The sequence below is a fragment of the Procambarus clarkii genome, chromosome 24 (genome assembly GCF_040958095.1).
Source record: "Procambarus clarkii isolate CNS0578487 chromosome 24, FALCON_Pclarkii_2.0, whole genome shotgun sequence".
Lineage (NCBI taxonomy): Eukaryota > Metazoa > Arthropoda > Malacostraca > Decapoda > Cambaridae > Procambarus > Procambarus clarkii.
In genome coordinates this window covers 15,812,093-15,834,851 of record NC_091173.1, presented here as the reverse complement: position 1 = coordinate 15,834,851, position 22,759 = coordinate 15,812,093, and the positions used below count along the sequence as shown (strand labels likewise).

General features: G+C 50.1%; 2 protein-coding genes across 2 annotated transcripts; both read right to left on the bottom strand.

Annotated features, from left to right (window-relative positions):
* Positions 1-2,233: 2,233 nt before the first annotated feature.
* LOC138367945 (fap1 adhesin-like) lies at positions 2,234-3,046 on the bottom strand. Its single transcript, XM_069330227.1, has one exon. The coding sequence runs from the start codon at positions 3,044-3,046 to the stop codon at positions 2,234-2,236; it is 813 nt and encodes a 270-aa protein (XP_069186328.1).
* A 5,125-nt stretch (positions 3,047-8,171) lies between these two features.
* LOC138367944 (uncharacterized) lies at positions 8,172-22,406 on the bottom strand. The gene is made up of 3 exons (XM_069330226.1): positions 22,249-22,406; positions 20,220-20,345; positions 8,172-8,805 (listed from the first exon to the last, which is right to left on the bottom strand). The coding sequence occupies exons 1-3, from the start codon at positions 22,404-22,406 to the stop codon at positions 8,172-8,174; spliced, it is 918 nt and encodes a 305-aa protein (XP_069186327.1).
* Positions 22,407-22,759: the final 353 nt, after the last annotated feature.

Below are 22,759 nucleotides of genomic sequence, written 5' to 3'. Positions count from 1 at the left end.
ATGAGATACCTTTCTCGTCTCCTTTGTAGAAAATACATTTTGAGTGCTTTGAGACGGTTCCAATAATTTAGGTGCTTTATCGGGTTTGTGCGTGCCGTCAATGTTCTCTGTATTCCTATATTTCAGACATCTTTCCTGCTCTGAAGGAGGGAAGTGAGTTTCTAGGAGTACTCAAGGCGGAACAGCAGCAGGGATTTCAACAGTATGAGCTTTGTGATGGGATTCCTGGATTTGAATGTTCGCATAATCCATCGTATAATTTTCTGACTGACGATATGTTTGACTTGTTATGTTCATTAAGCGTCAAGTCGTCCAACATATTTATGTTAGACGACCTTTAAGCGTCCTTTTGTGAGATCAGATTGTGCCTTATACCCTGTATTTCGTTTAAGTTTTTAATTTTTACCGTACCTACTGGAAATTATTGTCGTTGAACGTCATTTTATTTTCTAGTGCCCAGGCTTTATTGATATCAGCTTCTTGATTATAGCTTCTGTGAGAGTGGGGTGAGGGGTGTTGATGGGTGGGGGGGGGGGTGTTGATGGGTGACGGGGGGTGTTGATGGGGGGGTGTTGATGGGGGGGGGGTGTTGATGGGTGGGGGGGGGTGTTGATGGGTAAGGGGGGGTGTTGATGGGGGGGGTGTTGATGGGTGGGGGGGGGTGTTGATGGGTGGGGGGGGGAGGGTGGCCGCTCATCACCTCCACCGTAACTAAGGAGGAGGGAGGAAAGTGTCAAACCGCAGGAGCCCGGCCTCACTACCTGCTGCACCTTCCCTGCCTTATCCTCCTCTGCTTCCTCCAACCACCTGCTCCTTCCCAACAACTTTACCCGCATATCCTTCCCCTCCTTATACATGACATCCTCCCCCACCTCCCCCTCGCCTCATATTCCAGAACTAGGCTGACGTACGTGTTATACAGGGTTCGGAAGTTAATTATTGCTCAGCCGAAATGAAGAGAGTACTTGTCACTGCTGCGCACATTCTGGTGGTGTGTTGACGGCCTCTCTTCACATGTTCTCCTTGTCTCTTATACTCTTCTCCTGCACGCATACGAGCAACACTGGCGGCTTGATTTGTCTCTTGTACACTTATTTGTTGTCTGTATATTGGCACTACGCTGGCTGCCTCTTAAGCTTTCTGGAAGCTTTCCAGTTTCCAGCGACTTGTATATCATAACAATTGGTCAGATTTTGTCTTGCCCAATTACATTACTCGTGTCAAATTACAATAAATGTTTCACTGCTTCATGTCTGGTAATGTCAAATTAAGTTGATCAGACCACACACTAGAAAGTGAAGGGACGACGACGTTTCGGTCCGTCCTGGACCATCCTCAAATCTCACAATCGACTTGAGAATGGTCCAGGACGGACAGAAACGTCGTCGTCCTTTCACTTTCTAGTGTGTGGTCTGGTCAACTTACTTTAGCCACGTTATTGTGACTCATCGCCTGCAAGTCAAATTACTCCAGGATGGGCGTCTAATCAAAGAGGCAATCTCAGTGTCCTGAAGTACACTGAGAGTACCAGAGATGAGGTATTGAAGCATATACAGGACTGAACTACCTACCTTCAGGTAGTTGAACGTCCCTCGTGGTATTCCCGAGCGAGCGTCTCAAACACCCGTGGATACTGGGTGGTAATGCTGGTACTGGGTGCGTAAGGTGATGATACTGGGAATTATGCTGATTAGGTAAGCAGGTAGTGGGCGATGAAAGTTGTTTTTTGTCACTGGGTAACGAGTGTGGATGCTGAGAGCTGTGTGTGGATGCTGAGAGCTGTGTGTGGATGCTGAGAGCTGTGTGTGGATGCTGAGAGCTGTGTGTGGATGCTGAGAGCTGTGTGTGGATGCTGAGAGCTGTGTGTGGATGCTGAGAGCTGTGTGTGGATGCTGAGAGCTGTGTGTGGATGCTGAGAGCTGTGTGTGGATGCTGAGAGCTGTGTGTGGATGATGTGCATGCTGAGTGCTTGATGTTTGTGCTATGTATTCTGATCTTAGGTGCTATGTATGCTGAGTGCTGAGTATGGGTGCTGGGTGATCATGCTGGGTACTGGGGCTGAGTGCTGGGTGATCATGCTGGGTACTGGGGATGGGTGCTGGGTGTTGGGGCTGGGTGCTGGGGGCTGGGTGCTGGGGCTGGGTGCTGGGTGATCATGCTGGGTACTGGGGATGGGTGCTGGGTGTTGGGGCTGGGTGCTGGGGGCTGGGTGCTGGGGCTGAGTGCTGGGTGATCATGCTGGGTACTGGGGATGGGTGCTGGGTGTTGGGGCTGGGTGCTGGGGGCTGGGTGCTGGGGCTGGGTGCTGGGTGCTGGGGCTGGGTGCTGGGCATGAACCAGGTAACCTGATAAGGTGCGAGTCACTCAGGGGGCTGAGGAGCTCAGGAGCCGCCACGCTCCCTGCACACTCACCAAACATCACCTTCATACTAATGGTCACCTTCACACTAATGGTCACCTTCACACTAATGGTCTCCTTCACACTAATGGTCACCTTCACACTAATGATCACCTTCATACTAATGGTCACCTTCACACTAATGGTCACCTTCACACTAATGGTCACCTTCACACTAATGGTCACCTTCACACTAATGATCACCTTCATACTAATGGTCACCTTCACACTAATGGTCACCTTCATACTAATGGTCACCTTCATACTAATGGTCACCTTCACACTAATGGTCACCTTCATACTAATGGTCACCTTCACACTAATGGTCACCTTCACACTAATGGTCACCTTCACACTAATGGTCACCTTCACACTAATGGTCACCTTCATACTAATGGTCACCTTCACACTAATGGTCACCTTCACACTAATGGTCACCTTCACACTAATGGTCACCTTCACACTAATGGTCACCTTCACACTAATGGTCACCTTCATACTAATGGTCACCTTCACACTAATGGTCATCTTCACTCTAATGGTCACCTTCACACTAATGGTCACCTTCGCACTAATGGTCACCTTCACACTAATGGTTATCTTCATATTTATAATCATCTTCACATTAATCATGGTCTTCTTGTTCATGATCACTCACACTCAGGAGTTGTTTAAGTGTCATAACGGCAGATCACACTTCACAAGTTAACTACAACTTGTGAGATTTTACTGATGCTTTTGTGCACCCAAAATATGGACTCGAGGCACAGTTACTGATTGGTTACTTTAGGTCTATGGTAGTGTTGAGTTGGCGACCATGGTAGTGATGGCGGTCTATGGTAGCGTCAGGTGAGCGACCATGGTAATGGTGGCGGTCTATGGTAGTGTTGAGTTGGCGACCATGGTAATGGTGGCGGTCTATGGTAGTGTTGAGTTGGCGACCATGGTAATGGTGGCGGTCTATGGTAGTGTTGAGTTGGCGACCATGGTAATGGTGGCGGTCTATGGTAGCGTGAGGTGAGCGACCATGGTAATGGTGGCGGTCTATGGTAGCGTGAGGTGAGCGACCATGGTAATGGTGGCGGTCTATGGTAGCGTGAGGTGAGCGACCATCGTAATGGTGGCGGTCTATGGTAGCGTGAGGTGAGCGACCATGGTAATAATGACAGTCTATGGTAGCGTGAGGTGAGCGACCATGGTAATGGTGGCGGTCTATGGTAGCGTGAGGTGAGCGACCATGGTAATGGTGGCGGTCTATGGTAGCGTGAGGTGAGCGACCATGGTAATGGTGGCGGTCTATGGTAGCGTGAGGTGAGCGACCATGGTAATGGTGGCGGTCTATGGTAGCGTGAGGTGAGCGACCATCGTAATGGTGGCGGTCTATGGTAGCGTCAGGTGAGCGACCATGGTAATAATGACAGTCTATGGTAGCGTGAGGTGAGCGACCGTGGTAATGGTGGCGGTCTATGGTAGCGTCAGGTGAGCGACCATGGTAATGGTGGCGGTCTATGGTAGCGTGAGGTGAGCGACCATGGTAATGGTGGCGGTCTATGGTAGCGTGAGGTGAGCGACCATGGTAATGGTGGCGGTCTATGGTAGCGTCAGGTGAGCGACCATGGTAATAATGACAGTCTATGGTAGCGTGAGGTGAGCGACCATGGTAATGGTGGCGGTCTATGGTAGCGTCAGGTGAGCGACCATGGTATTAATGACAGTCTATGGTAGCGTGAGGTGAGCGACCATGGTAATGGTGGCGGTCTATGGTAGCGTGAGGTGAGCGACCATGGTAATGGTGGCGGTCTATGGTAGCGTCAGGTGAGCGACCATGGTAATAATGACAGTCTATGGTAGCGTGAGGTGAGCGACCATGGTAATGGTGGCGGTCTATGGTAGCGCGAGGTGAGCGACCATGGTAATGGTGGCGGTCTATGGTAGCGTCAGGTGAGCGACCATGGTAATAATGACAGTCTATGGTAGCGTGAGGTGAGCGACCATGGTAATGGTGGCGGTCTATGGTAGCGTCAGGTGAGCGACCATGGTAATGGTGGCGGTCTATGGTAGCGTGAGGTGAGCGACCATGGTAATGGTGGCGGTCTATGGTAGCGTGAGGTGAGCGACCATGGTAATGGTGGCCCCACACTCTTGTCCTCGACCATTACCGGCCGCCACAAAATGTCGTCTAAATGAGGTAAGAAGATCAACAAAAAAGCGGGAGAGTCGGAGGCTTCCCGCCACAAGCCGCGAGCGACCAATGGCCACGCCGCTCACCATTGTCCTTTATGGGCCAATTTGTTCCTTGTTACCTGCCTCATAATGAGGGTTCCGGGGGAACACGAGAGACGCTCTCAAGTCCCCCAAGAGAGAGAGCCTCCACGTGGTGTATTGATATTCTAATTAACGTATATCACAACTGCAAGACATGAGTAGTAGTAGAAGTTAAAGGTTCCATTAAGCAAGGTAACTAATTAACCGACTGCCTTTCCGAGCCCCCTGTCCGCTCCCTCCCAGTAAGACCCACCAGGTTAAGGATCTCCACAACATTATTACCTGCAATTCTGACCGTCACTTGTTTTTATAGCACCTGCCCGACCTCGCTATTCAGAACATATATAACTTCAGAAATGTGGTTCTAAACACAACTAAGAATCACAGAATCGGCCAATGTAATTTGAACGTTTTTATGATTTTATATTTGGTTGTTTGAGTTTGAGTGTTGTGTTGTAGGGTAGACTATGAGAGGCGAGGCCCACTGTACGGGGGTGTGGGCGGCGGCGACCCACCCACTGACAACACCACCGTAATTGTCTAAGTGTGAGGTGACTCTACTAGCGAGGCCCTCATCCTCTCTCATCACCTTCCCACTGTACCTCCGCTATTGTGAGGCGCCGCCTTCATCTTAGTGCTTAACATACAACGTCTCATTCCTTGTTCCTTCTTTCCGCCCTCATCTGAACCTGCCTCGTAAACTGTGAGAAGACAAGCAGAAGGGTAATTTTAAAACGAACGCAAATAAAACAAAACCTCATCTCAAATTAATTAAATCATAGCAGGAGGAAAACAACAGTTAGTGAACAAGAGGTAAACAGGAGGATAAGGGAGGACTCATTTATTGAAATAGACAAGATGTGTGAGGAACTAAACAGCAGATTCCAGATCTTCACAGTAGTGGAAGAAGTTCTTGAAAAGAGAACCGAATCAACCCAAGCAGTTAAAAGGCACCTGATGGAGCTGGACACAACTAAAGCTGTGAAACCAGATAAAATATCATCATAGATACTAAGAGAATGAGCGGAATCCTTGTGCTGATCGCTTACTGTGATATATAACGTCAATAATAAGAGAACTACATAACTGAAAGAAAGAGAATGTAGTGCCAATATACACAAAATAAAGCAGATAAGGAGGCATTAAACTAAAAGCTAGTGTCTCCTCACTTGCATATTATACAATGAGATGGTCCAGATCACACGAAAGAGGCTAGTGAAATATCTGGAGGGAAGGATCAACTCATGGTGGTGTCGATCATGCTATGTGCTTGATACCTGGTTGATGGGTTCTGGGAGCTCTACTCCCCAAGCCCGGCCCGAGGCCAGGCTTGACTTGTGAGAGTTTGGTCCAGCAGGCTGTTACGAACATAGGTTCACAGACGGCAAATCCTCTCTCACAAACTTGATAAAGTTCTAGTGCATGACACAGTACCTCACAGGAGACTAACACATGACACAGTACCTCACAGGAGACTAGCACATGACACAGTACCTCACAGGAGACTAACACATGACACAGTACCTCACAGGAGACTAACACATGACACAGTACCTCACAGGAGACTAGCACATGACACAGTACCTCACAGGAGACTAGCACATGACAGTACCTCACAGGAGACTAGCACATGACACAGTACCTCACAGGAGACTAGCACATGACACAGTACCTCACAGGAGGCTAGCACATGACACAGTACCTCACAGGAGACTAACACATGACACAGTACCTCATAGGAGACTAGCACATGACACAGTACCTCACAGGAGACTAACACATGACACAGTACCTCACTTGAGACTAGTACATGACACAGTAGCAAGTGTAAAGTAATGAAGGTGGGTGGTGGGAGCAGGAGGCCGGCAGCAAGGTGCTATACGAAGGAGGAAGACCTCCTGGAATCGGACACAGAGAAAGACATAAGGGATGATATTATACAGAACCTGTCACCAGTGTCGCAGGTCAAACCCTCATCAGCCACCGGGTTGGATAACATTAGAACTGCTTCTAGACATCTGAACAAGGAGTCGTTCAGGACTTTTCAAATGATTTCAGACTCACATTCTGGAATGTGCAGCTTCGGCGTGGTTTATTTCTCTCAGTAAACACAAAAAGCAGGAGAAAATCCAGAGTTATGCCACTAGACTATTCTCAGAGCTGAGAGGTTCATATGAGTTACGAGGAAACTTACGAGGTCCTACCTCATAGCCACTTCCTTTCTTTCCTATGGACCTGCCTCAACACCACCACTATCTTTTTACACATCTAATGACCATTACCCATGACCTGCCCCCATAACAACTACTTCTGACCTTCCTAATGACTACTATCTATGACCTGCCCATGATCACTGCCCATGACCTGCCCCATGATCACTGCCCATGATCTGCCCCATGATCACTGCCCATGATCTGCCCCATGATCACTGCCCATGACCTGTCTCTTGACCACCTGCACTAACCTGCATCATGACTACGGACCTGTCTCATCACCACCACTGACCTGCCTCATCACCACCACTGACCTGCCTCATCACCACCACTGACCTGTCTCATCACCACCACTGACCTGCCTCATCACCACCACTGACCTGCCTCATCACCACCACTGACCTGCCTCATCACCACCACTGACCTGCCTCATCACCACCACTGACCTGCCTCATCACCACCACTGACCTGCCTCATCACCACCACTGACCTGCCTCATCACCACCACTGACCTGCCTCATCACCACCACCACGCTGACAGTTCCCGCTGAAGGCTGATTTCCACATCCCATTTTTTCGGCGTCTTTGAGGAGAAATTTGAGTCGCGGAGGGCGTGGGGCGCGGCCGCCTGGCGCCTGGATTTAGGACATTAGAAAAACTGTAAACAGCTAGGCCTCCTGGCTGAGCACCGGGATTTACACCAATTAAGGACAGACGCCTCGTCGTTTTCGCATTTGGCCTGTTTTTTTCGTTTTTTGTAAATTTTAAATTTTATTTTTATGTCATTCACAAGTTTTATGAGTACAATGATTCCCTTCGTTTGAGTTGTGATCATTTAACTCATCGTGGCATATATATGAAATGTTAACAATATATTCTGAAATGAGGAGCAAATGTTCTCAGTGACTGCCATCGTGTGGCTGTTACGCATCTGAGCCGGGAGAAGAAATTCTCAGAAATGTAAAAATGAATGTAGACGCCCCATTAGTGAGGACGGCCCATGGTTATTTACCGCAGGATGTGTGCCTAAACTGGCAGGGAGAGAGGCTCCTTACCATTGTTTGGTGCATATAGTTTACACCAACCAGTCCTTCAAGTATGTCAACAAACCCCAGCGTTCACACACCGTTGGGAAAGAGGCGGGAAAGTTTACATATTCAAAATGGGAGAGGAAAGGGGGGGAGGTGGTGGAGGGGGGAGGGGAAGGTGGTGTAGGGGGAGGGGAAAATTGCGGGAAATATTTAAGAACTCTAAATTCACGAGAATGTCTGAGGGGAAGGCAAACGTTGGGAGATTTACACGATACTCAGTGTTGATGCTTTGGTGGGGACGAGACGGCGTGGGCAGGAGACATGGTGGGGACGAGACGGCGTGGGCAGGAGACATGGTGGGGACGAGACGGCGTGGGCAGGAGACATGGTGGGCAGGAGACATGGTGGGGACGAGACGGCGTGGGCAGGAGACATGGTGGGCAGGAGACATGGTGGGGACGAGACGGCGTGGGCAGGAGACATGGTGGGGACGAGACGGCGTGGGCAGGAGACATGGTGGGCAGGAGACATGGTGGGGACGAGACGGCGTGGGCAGGAGACATGGTGGGGACGAGACGGCGTGGGCAGGAGACATGGTGGGCAGGAGACATGGTGGGGACGAGACGGCGTGGGCAGGAGACATGGTGGGGACGAGACGGCGTGGGCAGGAGACATGGTGGGCAGGAGACATGGTGGGGACGAGACGGCGTGGGCAGGAGACATGGTGGGGACGAGACGGCGTGGGCAGGAGACATGGTGGGCAGGAGACATGGTGGGGACGAGACGGCGTGGGCAGGAGACATGGTGGGGACGAGACGGCGTGGGCAGGAGACATGGTGGGGACGAGACGGCGTGGGCAGGAGATAGGGTTAAGAATTTAACAGCATTAAGTAGTCTGCTAAAAACTTAAATAAATTGGTTACCTCAGAGGTAACCAATTCAGAGGTAACAGAGGTAACCGTACCCAGAGGGAGAACTCTATCAACATCAGAGGCCCGAGACTGTTCAACACGCTTCCACTACACATAAGGGGCATAACTGGCCGACCCCTCACAGTGTTCAAGAGAGAACTGGATAAGCACCTCCAAAGATTCCATGATCAACTAGGCTGTGAGTCATACGCCATGCTGCAAGCAGGCGCATCCAACAGCCTGGATGACCAGTCCAGCAACGAGGAGGCCTGGTCAACGAACGGGCCGCATGGACGCTAAGCCCCGAAAACACCTCAAGGGAGGTAAGATGAAGTAAAATGTAGGGAGATTATGGGAGGTGGGAAAGGTAAGATGAAAGGGAGACTATGGGGAGGGGGGGGGAAGGTAAGATGAAGGAAGACGATAAGGAGGGGAAAATGTAAGGTATGAGGAGACCGGTGAGGGAGAAAGGTAAAATGAGAAGACTGTTCGAAGGAGGAAGAAGATTCTGATAATTACATGAGGATAGGGTAGATGATCTTCTCTCAGCCGCCACTAGCCACTAACCACTCCCCTCATCTCTCTAACCTTCCACCACGCATTTCCCCTCCTTCTAGGGTGTAAAGGGAAGGGAGGTAATGGGGGGTCTTAACAGGCACTTTGATAACAGGATGAGGTGAGATTGGCCTGTCACACTTAGTGAGGGTGGTAGGGATGAGAGGGAAGTCCACACACACAGTGAGAATCCTCCCTCTCACAGAGGGAGAGAGAGGTACCCCATTCTGGCTTCCCTCCTAGAAGATGCTGCCTCTTCCTTCATGAAGGATCTCCTCTCCCTTCATGAAGGATCTCCTCTCCCTTCATGAAGGATCTCCTCTTCCTTCATGAAGGATCTCCTCTTCCTTCATGAAGGATCTCCTCTTCCTTCATGAAGGATCACCTCTTCCTTCATGAAGGATCTCCTCTTCCTTCATGAAGGATCTCCTCTTCCTTCATGAAGGATCTCCTCTCCCTTCATGAAGTATCTCCTCTCCCTTCATGAAGGATCTCCTCTTCCTTCATGAAGGATCTCCTCTTCCTTCATGAAGGATCTCCTCTTCCTTCATGAAGGATCTACTCTCCCTTCATGAAGGATCTCCTCTTCCTTCATGAAGGATCTACTCTCCCTTCGTGAAGGCTCTCCTCTCCCTTGGTGCGGCTGGAAGTGCCGTTGTCCTGACAATGGGTGACGGGTTGTATTTTGAGTTGGTAGTCCGAATAATAACTGGGCCTCTACCCTTCACACCAACTTTGTGCCTAGGGGGGCGGTGGCCCCTCCAAGGAGCACTGAAATGTGTACAAGTCTCCAAACTTGATACATTAGTTGTAAGCGATTCATTATCATCCTTAATTGCTCTCAACTCTAAGACATAACTGTAACATGCTCGTGTCTGAAGCTAGACACAAATACAACACAATTATTAATGACGGTAATAAAATCCATTTCATGTGGATTCCATCTCGTGCTGGCCTGTGAATGCATGATAGAGCTGATGAGTTAGCTAAAGAATCTATCTGCCTTCAAAGAAGGAGTTAATTATAATCTTGGATTGTCTATAAGCGGTCTCAATCCCATTGTTGATGTAAAAATATACATTTCATTTTGTAACTAGCTTATGAAGACAGTAACTTGCTTAGCTAAATGAATTGTGGAGTTCAGTCCCTGAGCCCATTATGTGCCTCTGTAACCCTTTCCTCCACCACCCACAGTATGGGTATGAGGTGTATAATAAATGAACTAAACTGAACCTTGTGTCGCTGTCCATCCTATCTACCCTTCCATGTCCGCTCACCGCAACTTCCTGGCTATTTAGGCACCATCTCTCCACTGAGTTCCCCACTTCTCCCCTTACCTTCACCTGCTCCTTCAATCCTCTCTTCCTCCTATTTATTCCCCCTCTTTTCTCCCCCTTCCACTCACCACTTCCCTCTATAAATCTTAATTCTTGTGTCTGCCTGCCTGGCTGGCTGGGTGAGGACGGGGCGGCGAGTGAGTGTAGTGGCCTAGCGGTTAGCGCCACTGCCGCCCGCCTCACCACACTGCCACCATAAACCACACCGCCGGGACGTATGGCTTCACACGCCACCCTCGGGCTCTACACTTCTCCTCCGCCCGGGACACTCATCACCCACACCAGGCCACCCACCGCCTGCTCTCCTACAAGGAACCAACAGTAAATAAGCAAGATGGCGTGGCAGTGCAACAAGGACAACATATCAATAGAGAGCAGAGAGTGTTACCGGAGAGCCAGGAAAGAGAACCTCTGTCAATGGCAACCTATCTTATTATCAAGGATAAAATACCTAAAATCCTTGCACTGTATCCATATTTCGCTTCCAGTAGATAAACGACATATGAGATTAAGAAACAAGTAGTGTATTGTGAAGACTAACTGAATAACAAATTGTTATTCAGTGAATATATAAGTATTGTGAATAACAAACAGCAGCTCCACTATGACTGTAATGTCTCTATTGCTCAGACAATTATGTATTAGCGATAAGACCTACCATTAATCTATCATGATTTACCGTAAATATAGCTCTTGAAATAGAACATTCTCTGTAACTAGCTGATATTGCAATTATAAAGTGTGAAGGATAGATGAAATTGTTAATGTAATAATTTCCGTTAAAGTCTGATAAAGACCTTTCGTGACCTATGTAATCCTTTTTGCGCTACCGCTCACAGGATGAGTATGGGGTGCACAATAAACTAACCGCCTCCGGCGGCAACAATCAATGTGTAAGTAGAGAAATAGAAAGAAAATTTGAAAACGACTTTGCAAATAAAACCAAGACCTTACCCAAGTTGCCACATCAGAAGGAAAGCAAAAGTGGGTGAATAGGTGAGAATGACCTTTCTTGCACAGGACAAGACTAATTCATTGAGAATGACAATGAAGTGTTCAAAGGACTCAACATGAAAACCCAGGAGAGCAAGGGGAAGTTCAGACAAGGAAAGACTATTTGGTATTGGTGGTACAGGCACCAAGGGTCACTAGTAGAAACTCAGACCAAGCCGCGGGGAAGTTGATCCTCTGAGTCACCGCACGATAACCGCAAGGTAGAGACATTAGAATGATTTCGTTCCAGTTTAAGAATAGTGAACAAATGAATTGCGTTAAAAATTAGGTGATGGAGGGAGGGAGGGAACAATCCGGGGAAAGTGCCAAGCCATTACAAACTATATAGCACTTGGAAGGGATCAGGATAGAGACTTGGGATGGGACGGAGGCAGGAGGAATAGGTACCTAACCACTTGGACGGTCGGGGATTGAACGCAGACCTGCATGAAGCGAGACTGTCGCTCTACCGTCCAGCCCAAGTGGTTGGTCCATGTATTAAATGATACGGCAGACGGCAACACAACTTCCCATATATATACGACACGGTCTAGCAGGCTCTGGAGATTATACAGCAGTCAGTTAAGGGTTGGAAATTGAAATTGAAATAAGTTTATTGAGGTAAAATACACACAAAGGGATGAGGTAGCTGAAGCTATTCTGACCCCGTTCAAAGGGTTGGAAGGCGGGACGTAAGAGCCGTAGCTCACCCTCCTCAAGCACATCTTGGTGAGCTATATTACTTGTAAATATTGCAACGCTCGCATAATGCAGGTGATTCGTGCAGGAAGCAGAAAGGTCTCCATCAGCTGACAGTGGACTCATTGGAGGCAGCGGGTTGTCGCCGACACATGTAAACAATCAGTGGTGGCGGAGGACCATCCATCAGGCCAGTAAGCAGCCTTCACCGCCACGTTGTCCCCCGCTCACACCACCACCAGTAACACGACCCTCACAGTATACTTCATAGTATACTCTCTCTCTCTCTCTCTCTCTCTCTCTCTCTCTCTCTCTCTCTCTCTCTCTCTCTCTCTCTCTCTCTCTCTCTCTCTCTCTCTCTCTCTCTCTCTCTCTCTCTCTCTCTATCTCTCTCTCTCTCTCTCTCTCTCTCTCTCTCTCTCTCTCTCTCTCTCTCTCTCTCTCTCTCTCTCTCTCTCTCTCTCTCTCTCTCTCTCATAGTCACAGTTCTAAAAAAATAATGGGACATACGGCACCTAACAGCTTAGTGGACAGCGCTTCGGATTCGTAGTCCTGAGTTTCCGGGTTCGATCCCCGGTGGAGGCGGAGACAAATGGGCAAAATGTTTCTTTCACCCTGATGCCCCTGTTACCTAGCAGTAAATAGGTACCTGGGAGTTAGACAGCTGCTACGGGCTCCTTCCTGGGGGTGTGCAACAATAAGGAGGCCTGGTTGAGGACCGGGCCGCGGGGACGGTAAGCTCCGAAATTATCTCAAGATAACCTCAAGGTAAGATATTCCCCAACCTATTAATGCTACTTGAGTCAAACTCCATTTATAACGTCCTTGAAAAAATATTACAATGGCTCTCAATGCAGATTTATCAGAGAGCTCATGTTCCTTACAACTATACTCGTTCCATCACGTATATCTACAACAGAACTTTATAATGTTTTTTATCTTAGTCTCAGCAAGACCTTCATCGATGGTGGCGCAGCGGTAACACACTCGCCCCGCGCCTCGCAAACTATTGGGTCTTGGGTTCGAGTCATGGCTAGGGTGGACTATCTGAGCGCCAAGCCTTCACTGTTCGACCACCCCAGCATTAATTCGGCGCTTGGTTGTTAACCAATTTGCGTGTCGTGCTCCAGGGAAAACTATTGGGTAAGGTTTGCTATGAGTCATGATGCATGATGAGCCGGCTAACACGAGTCAGAAGTCGCCTGCTCCTGTACCCACCCGTGTAAAGAAAGACCTATTCGGCATGCGGGGTTCACCAAGAAAGTTTAACCTCGTATCAAAGGAGGCAAAATGCTACACTGGATTATATCTAGATTGACTACTAAGAGTTATATAGTTGCCATCAATGGGGTAACGTGAGGTAAGGTGTGACAGGTGGAGCGCCCTAGGCTTCTGTCCTAGCATCTTTACTCTTCTTAACATGAATACAAGATCACTATTATGGTGTAAGTTAAGATATCTGATCTGGTTAACAAAAGTAAAATCTTAATTTAGAATATAAATACAAGTAACATTAATAATAATATTATTATTATTATGGTACAGGAACCTGATGGTTATTCAGCTCACTAAAGGCATAATTAATACTGATGTATCAGTATAATATACACACTAGTAAATTACTACGTGTTATAAATTAAACTGAACACTGTAGTAGTGTAGGGCCTAGGGAGACAGGGAGCCCAGGGAGGCTCAAGGACTAGACAGAGACGTCACAAGTCAGTTCAGTGTCAACAAGTGTAAAAGTTTAAGCTTGGGAAACATTTCAGGTCGTAATGTCTCATCAGCAATAAAGACTGAATAAATTCGACTGCGAAAGTGATCTTTGATATTTAGAAGCATTAATGAGAGGAATACTTGTGTTATCTTAAAGCGTTGCCGTGCTCTAGTGGGCCCCATACTTGCATCACGGCGGCCATTGTTCATCACTATATTGCAGGTCGGACATACATTCTCTGGAAAGCAATGATGAGTGAAAATGGCCGAGTGTAAACAGCATGCCTCGGACGGGGCGCCTCAACATATATAATCAGAAGGTAAACACGAAGAAACAAACAGCTTAATTGTCTACTCAATTGTCTGGGAGCTGAGTGCTATCTCTGACCCGCCAAGCTGGCCCTTGTCCCAACTCCCCCCCTAAATACCTCCCTTACTCCATTTCCCCTATTATGTGCCCCTACCCCTGTACCCCCACCCCTGCCCCTTACCCGTGGCCGCGGCGGGGCGGAGTGCCAGGTTACAGTGCCACATGAGGAAGACAAACAACGTGGCACCCAGTGACACCTCCTGCCTCGCCCTGTCTTAGAACCTGACGAAACTACTTCTTTATCTTTCATGTCACACACAACACATATTGCTGCTGCTGCTGCTGCTGCTGCACGACAGCTGGGTGCTGCTCCACGACAGCTGGGTGCTGCTCCACGACAGCTGGGTGTTGCTGCACGACAGCTGGGTGCTGCTCCACGACAGCTGGGTGCTGCTTTGCTACAGTTGAGTGCAGCTTTACGGGATAAACACTAGTGCTAATAATAATAATAATAATAATAATAATAATAATAATAATAATAATAATGATAATAATAATAATAATAATAATAATAATAATAATATTATTATTATTATTATTATTATTGCCCATAAAATCACATTAACGTAATGTATCATTTAAAAAATTAGTAGGAGCCATGAGGAGGATTCGAACCCGGTCACTTGGTACTCCCAATGCAATCCAATAGTAATACGGTAAGGGAACTATCAGGAGGAAGCGACTATAGAGCACTTGGAAGGGATCAGGATAGGGACTTGGGATGGGACGAGGGGAGGAGGAATAGGTGCACAACCATTTGGACGGTCGAAGATTGAACGCCGACCTGCATGAATTAAGCAAGACCGTCGCTCTACCGTCCAGCCAGCCCCCCTAGACCACTGCACTACGGCATGGTAAAAAGCAGTGCAACCTGGGATTCAACTGAATCCTCAAGGGGTCCTGAGGCTTTCTCTGAAGCCTAACTCTCCCCCTCCCCCCCCCCCTGCACACTGGCTTGGTTGTCCAGGAATTCTGGCTCTAACGCTTCCTCTTGAGTGCACATAGAAATCACAGTAACGTGATGTAACAACGAGGAAATCAGTAGGAGTCATGACGTGGATTCGAACCAGTGCTGATGGGTACTGCTAGAGTTCGGCCACCCAGCTGTGTACCAGGCCGGGCTAGCGTCCGTGCCTCCCTATATGTATACGTTATGCGTGATCCTTAATCCTCGTTTTGACGGCAGCAGTTTTGTGGAATGATTGTTTAACGAAGGGGATTACCTCCCCCTAAGTGGGGCTCCCCCCCCCCCCACCGTCTCTCTCTCTCTCTCTCTCTCTCTCTCTCTCTCTCTCTCTCTCTCTCTCTCTCTCTCTCTCTCTCTCTCTCTCTCTCTCTCTCTCTCTCTCTCTCTCTCTTACTCTCTCTCTCTCTCTCTCTCTCTCTCTCTCTCTCTCTCTCTCTCTCTCTCTCTCTCTCTCTCTCTCTCTCTCTCTCTCTCTTACTCTCTCTCTCTCTCTCTCTCTCTCTCTCTCTCTCTCTCTCTCTCTCTCTCTCTCTCTCTCTCTCTCTCTCTCTCTCTCTCTCTCTCTCTCTCGCTCTCTCTCTTTCTCTCTCTCTCTCCCATTTCTATCCTTTCTATTTCTCACGCCATTCCTCTCACCGCCATTCCGCCATTCCCTTTCCGCCTCGATTCTCTCCCATCACCTTTACAAACCCTTTCACATTTCTCTCAAACAGTTTTCCCCTCACTATTCCCTTACCCCTTCTGTTGTCCCATTCTCCCTCCTCTCTCGCCTCCCCCTCTCCCCTCTCCCCCCTCCCGAGCCCAATGCATCTTCCCCCAGAGTGAGGGGAGGTGTAGAAGGAAAGGGGAGATTAAATAGACGTTCTTTCCCTTCCATCTCCTGTCACTGTTCTTCTCTTCCAGTGATCTCATCGCTGCCCTTCTCCATCGGCCCTTCCCCCCCTTCACTGCCCCCTCCCTCCTACAGCCCTTCCTTCACTACCTTTCCCATCTCCCTTTGCTCTCTCTCCCTGTGCACTTTCCCTCACTGCCCGTCCCCTCTCCCAAGTGCACAACCCTCACTGCCCGTCCCCTCTCCCAAGTGCACAACCCTCACTGCCCGTCCCCTCTCCCTGGTCATTAGACAGGGTTACAATTTCCTTAAACCCGATCGGTCATTTGTCAAGGGCGAATATCACGCGAACTGCCCGCCTTGTTATTACCCTGGGGCCGCTGCTTCCGCCCCCTGCTGCTGCTGGCAGCGGTGGTGGTAGCTGTGGTGGCAGCGGTGGTGGTAGTGGTGATGGCAGTGGTGGTGGCAGCGGTGGTGGCAGCGGTGGTGGTAGCTGTGGTGGTAGCTGTGGTGGCAGCGGTGGTGGTAGCTGTGGTGGTAGCTGTGGTGGTAGCTGTGGTGGTAGTGGTGGTGGTAGCTGTGCTGGCAGCGGTGGTGGTAGCTGTGGTGGCAGCGGTGGTGGTAGCTGTGGTGGCAGCGGTGGTGGTAGCTGTGGGGGCAGCGGTGGTGGTAGTGGTGGTGGTAGTGGTGGTGGCAGCGGTGGTGGCAGCGGTGGTGGTAGCTGTGGTGGTAGCTGTGGTGGCAGTGGTAGTGGTGGTGGTGATGGCAGTGGTAGTGGTGATGGCAGTGGCAGCGGTGGTGGTAGCTGTGGTGGCAGCGGTGGTGGTAGTGGTGGTGGTAGTGGTGGTGGTAGTGGTGGTGGCAGCGGTGGTGGCAGCGGTGGTGGCAGTGGTGGTGGCAGCGGTGGTGGTAGTGGTGATGGCAGTGGTAGTGGTGATGGCAGTGGCAGCGGTGGTGGTAGCTGTGGTGGCAGCGGTGGTGGTAGTGGTGGTGGTAGTGGTGGTGGCAGCGGTGGTGGCAGTGGTGGTGGCAGCGGTGGTGGCAGTGGTGGTGGCAGCGGTGGTGGCAGTGGTGGTGGCAGCGGTAGTGGTAGTGGTGGTGGCAGCGGTAGTGGTAGTGGTGGTGGTAGTGGTGGTGGTGGTAGCGGTGGTGGTAGTGGTGGTGGCAGCGGTGGTGGCAGCGGTGGAAGTAGTGGTGGTGGCAGCGGTGGTGGCAGCGGTGGAAGTAGTGGTGGTGGCAGTGGCGGTGGTGGTGGTGGTGGTGGTGGTGGTGGTGGCAGCGGTGGTGGTGGTGGTGGTGGTGGCAGTGGTGGTGGCAGCGGTGGTGGCAGAGGTGGTGGTAGTGGTAGTGGTGGTGGCAGCGGTGGTGGTGGTGGTGGTGGTGGTAGTGGTGGTGGTGGTAGTGGTGGTGGCAGCGGTGGTGGCAGCGGTGGTGGTAGTGGTGGTGGCAGCGGTGGTGGTGGTGGTGGTGGTAGTGGTGGTGGCAGCGGTGGTGGTGGTGGTGGCAGTGGTAGTAATAGTGGTGGTGGCAGTGGTAGTAATAGTGGTGGTGGCAGCGGTAGTGATGGTGGTGGTGGTAGTGGTGGTGGCAGCGGTAGTGGTAGTGGTGGTGGCAGTGGTGGTGGCAGTGGTAGTGGTGGTGGCAGCGGTGGTGGCAGCGGTGGTGACAGTGGTGGTGGCAGCGGTGGTGGCAGCGGTGGTGGTAGTGGTGGTGACAGCGGTGGTGGCAGCGGTGGTGACAGTGGTGGTGGCAGCGGTGGTGGCAGCGGTGGTGACAGTGGTGGTGACAGTGGTGGTGGCAGCGGTGGTGGCAGCGGTGGTGGTAGCGGTGGCGGCAGCGGTGGTGGCAGCGGTGGTGGTAGTGGTGGTGGCAGCGGTGGTGGTAGCGGTGGCGGCAGCGGTGGTGGCAGCGGTGGTGGTAGTAGTGGTGGCAGCGGTGGTGGCAGCGGTGGTGGCAGCGGTGGCGGCAGCGGTGGTGGTAGTGGTGGTGGCAGCGGTGGTGGCAGCGGTGGTGGCAGCGGTGGTGGTAGCGGTGGTGGCAGCGGTGGTGGCAGCGGTGGTGGTAGTGGTGGTGGCAGCGGTGGTGACAGTGGTGGTGGCAGAGGTGGATGAGGGATTCTAACAAGAGCAAGACGATAGAAAACAATAATTTGTATTTACAATGAAAGCTGTTGCGCTTAAGCTCACTCTCTCTCTCTCTCTCTCTCTCTCTCTCTCTCTCTCTCTCTCTCTCTCTCTCTCTCTCTCTCTCTCTCTCTCTCTCTCTCTCTCTCTCTCTCTCTCTCTCTCTCTCTCCCCCCTCCCACACACATCCTCCAACCACTGTAGCCGAGGGAGAGGTCATCAATATTGGTCAGCGGGTTGACCTGGTCCCCCGGGGTCACGTAATTAGGTCCGGGTCAAAGGCAGCCAGCCACTGAGTCCTGTTCTCTTCAGTATCTCTCAAGAGGTCATTCCATCCAGGGCTACCAGTGGTCACGGGAGCATAATGTTAGGTAGTTCTGAGAGCTCAAGGGCTCTGGCCTGTTACCAGACTATGGGACTACTCGCCCAGATGTTCGGGTGTGTAGCTGGACTACGTCACTACTGGTTGCTAATTTACCTCCGTGACTAGGTAAATGGTTTTAAGTGGACTACCCACCACACCCGGCCACACTAGGCTCCGGGGATAATTACTGGGGGTGTGGGGCTTGTGGCTGTTAGGGTGGCTGAGGAGAGTCGTTAGTGGGTATTGAAGTAGCAGGGTGGGGGTTGCTTTAAGGCAGTGCTAGGGTAGGGCTAGGGCAGGGCTGGGGCAAGGCTAGGGCAGGGCTAGGGCAGGGCTGGGGCAAGGCTAGGGTGGGGCTAGGACTAAGGGTAAGGAAGGGACCAACAATACCCACATGTATAAAGGTCCCCGTGATGATGCTTCAGACTTCATTAACTAAGTCGCCATCTTATCTATAATTAACTAACTTGCAGCGTGTTAGCTTTATCTCCAGTTCGAAGAGTTAGAAGCATACCTAAGTGTTACCTTGTAACGTGCAGCACCCCACACACCGGGGGGTGGGGGGGGGCGACCCCTACAGCACCCCCCACACACCGGGGGGGGGCGACCCCAACAGCACCCCCCACACACCGGGGGGGGGGCGCCCCCTACAGCACCCCCACACTGAGACTGATGGCCCAGTGCTCGCTGGCTGTGGCCTCCATCACACCACTATGGAGTCTACTTATGGAGTCATATATCTCAGGCCAAGAGCGGCCTGTGTTTGGTTTGTGTGTGAACAACCTTGAATGGCCGTGTAGGGTCAAGTGCTAGCTCCTGGTCCCTCCTCTACCAACTGTCAGTTGTCTAGTTTAATAACCCGCGAATCTCCCGTTTCTAATCGCACATTCTTTGGGAAATGTTTATTGAGTTAGTGTCTACTCATCTGTGCTCACCTACATGTGCTTTCAGGGTTAAGTATTAGCTCTTAATTCCCAAATGTTCATGTTTTACGTTTATTTGATTTTAATATTCCTTATTGTTCTTCTCGTAAGCTCTTTCCTTAATGTGTGACTCTTGCATGCGGGTGTTGGTGTGGTGTTCCCGGGTCGTGTGTGACTCCTGCTGGTCCCGTCCTCATTATTATCACACCATTCTCACCACTCGGTCCGCACCCCTTAATATCTTGTATGTTGTTATCATATCTCCCTTAGTTGTCCTTCATTCCGTTGTCGTAAGGCTGAGTTCTCTCAGTTGGTCCATGAAGTTAAGTGTCCATGACAAGCCTTGACCTATCATTCTTCACTTGTCTTAGTTGATTTTAGACTTTATATAAGATGTGGACTCCTGCTGCACAATTAAGGCTTGGTTTTATGTATGTTGTTTGCCAGTTTGGTGTATGTTGCTGACATTATTTTGTTAATGTGTTTCTCAGGTGTAATAGTCTGGGTTATACGTACACTTACTCTGATCCCGGAAAGTTTCTGTCACCGCTGTACCCGCTATCATCGCTGTCACCGCTGTACCCGCTATCATCGCTGTACCCGCTATCATCGCTGTCACCGCTGTACCCGCTATCATCGCTGTACCCGCTGTCTCACACAGGAAGATAAGAAAAAATGGTAAAACATTATACAAAAATGTTATTTTAACACCAGACAATTTTTTTTTTAAATAATGGATTTTTAAGTGGTAAGATCGGATGGCTGTAAGAGAAGGAGCAGGAGGCCATCTTGATGAAACATTATTATGGGGGGTTGTCTTTCTTAAGTTTTGTCTCAAGTGTTCTAACTAATTTTAGTATACAGCTCGTTATATACACTAATTTGGTTTACTTATTTTTGTCTACACACCCCCACGAAGCAGCCCGTAGCAGCTGTCTAACTCCCAGGTACCTATTTACTGCTAGGTGAACAGGGGCATCAGGGTGAAAGAAACTGCCCATTTGTTTCCGCCTCCGCCGGGGATCGAACTCGGAACCTTAGGGCTGCGAATCCCGAGCGCTGTCCACTCAGCCGTCAGGCCCATGACTGTAGGGTTGGTAGGGGTTAAGTAAGGGTGGGAGCGCTGACTCTTATAACAAATGTTCAATCCTAATAGCAAATACTTAAGTATAGTACAAAAAATAAAAATTTTGAAGTATAAAACCTTAACCCCTTAATTTTTCCTCACTCCCTCCCCCAATCTCTTTCGCCCCTTTCTCCTCTCCCCGCCCCTCTCCACCCCTCCCCGCCCCTCTCGACCCCTCCCCGCTCCTCTCGCCTCTCCCCGCCCCTCTCCACCCCTCCCCGCCCCTCTCGACCCCTCCCCGCTCCTCTCGCCTCTCCCCGACCCACCCCCCCCCTTAAGATATTCTTCATTCTGGACGTTAAGAGGTCTTAAAGTGCATTTTTACGGCACTTAGCTAAGTCGTCGAGGCGAGCACAAACTGTGACCCAGTAATGTGACCTCTGGTGACCTGCTGGCGCCTTCCTGTCCCAGTCCACCTGACCCCTGTCTCTCTTCCCCATGTCCTCTACCGCTTTCTTTTCATAATTACTTACTTCCTCTCATGCCTCCCTTTATTTGTCTGCTTCATCAGAAATATGTGTAGAATAATTACCCCCACATTGTTTGAGTTAGGAAAACACTATTTGTCAAATATTGATACTCTTCTTAAAAGATTCCCCCCATTTTGCACCCGCAAGACAACGTAAGATCTTAAGGATTGACAGATGTTAATCTTCTTGTTTGAGGAGCTGTTCACTTGAGACAGTTAAGCAAGTCCCAGCTGCGTCTTGGTGCAAGTGACAGGATGAACAACCCAGCGGGTTTTCTTCTTATTGGGGAGTGTTGTACATGCTGCTATGACAGTGTGTCCACTCACAGGATGAGTGGCGCTGCCCAATAAACTCGCCCCTCGGGGCAAAATTTAAAAAAAAAGAAAAAAGTCTCTCTCCTGTCCTTCTCTCCTCTCACTTTATCGGACTTCTCTTTTTTGTCATACGTCTCACCAGTACTTTTCACTGGTATTTTCTGCCCCTCTTCTATTCCTTACCCTTTAACCCCCCTTCACCCCCCTACCTAACCCCCCCTTCACCCCCAATCTAACCCCCACTTCACCCCCCCCCCTTGCCCTCATCGTGGCGCCAGTTGCCAGCGTTGCCAGGGTCCTGGTGGCGGGATGACACTGACACCAGCTCCGCGGGTCACTCTCACGCCCATTGGTGCCAACTCACCCGCACACCCGCCCGCCCTCACGATAGTGGGCGGGGATAGGGTGGGGGTGGCAGGGGAGGGGAAAGATTAGAGGAAAGGGGGGGGGGGAGGAGGCGGAGGGACTGTGTGGGGGCTGGGGAAAGAGGGTCAAAGTGGTCGTCTAGTATCAGAGCAATTGCCTTGAGGTATCAGACCCTTGGTCGTGGCGTATCGCAGCAGTGGTCGTAGCAATCATGGGGTTTAAAAGCAATGGTCGTGGCAGTCGTGGAGTAGAAACCCAGGGTAGTTGTTGCATACCAGTAGCTCTGAGACGACATTATCAGGACACTGGCCGCGTCAGGAACTCTCGTGACTAGCAAGACGGCCGATAAATCTCTTTGTTTACGTTCGTGACGAAGGCGGGATCGATGTTGCCGTTTTTTTAGGACGATCCACTTTCCCCGGATCTTATCCATGATTTGTCACTCTTTTATGTCTGCGTAATTTAACATCGACTTGACCATTCACTGAAGTCACGAAATATCATTTATTATCAGCTAAACTACAGTAATTATGTCGTTTATACAGAATGTATTTAGAATATAAAATATTGCCCAAGTTATTTTGGTACAGTGTACTGCCACACACACGGACACCAACACACACACACACACACACACACACACACACACACACACACACACACACACACACACACACACACACACACACACACACACACACACACACGGACACCAACACACACACACACACACACACACACACACACACACACACACACACACACACACACACACACACACACACA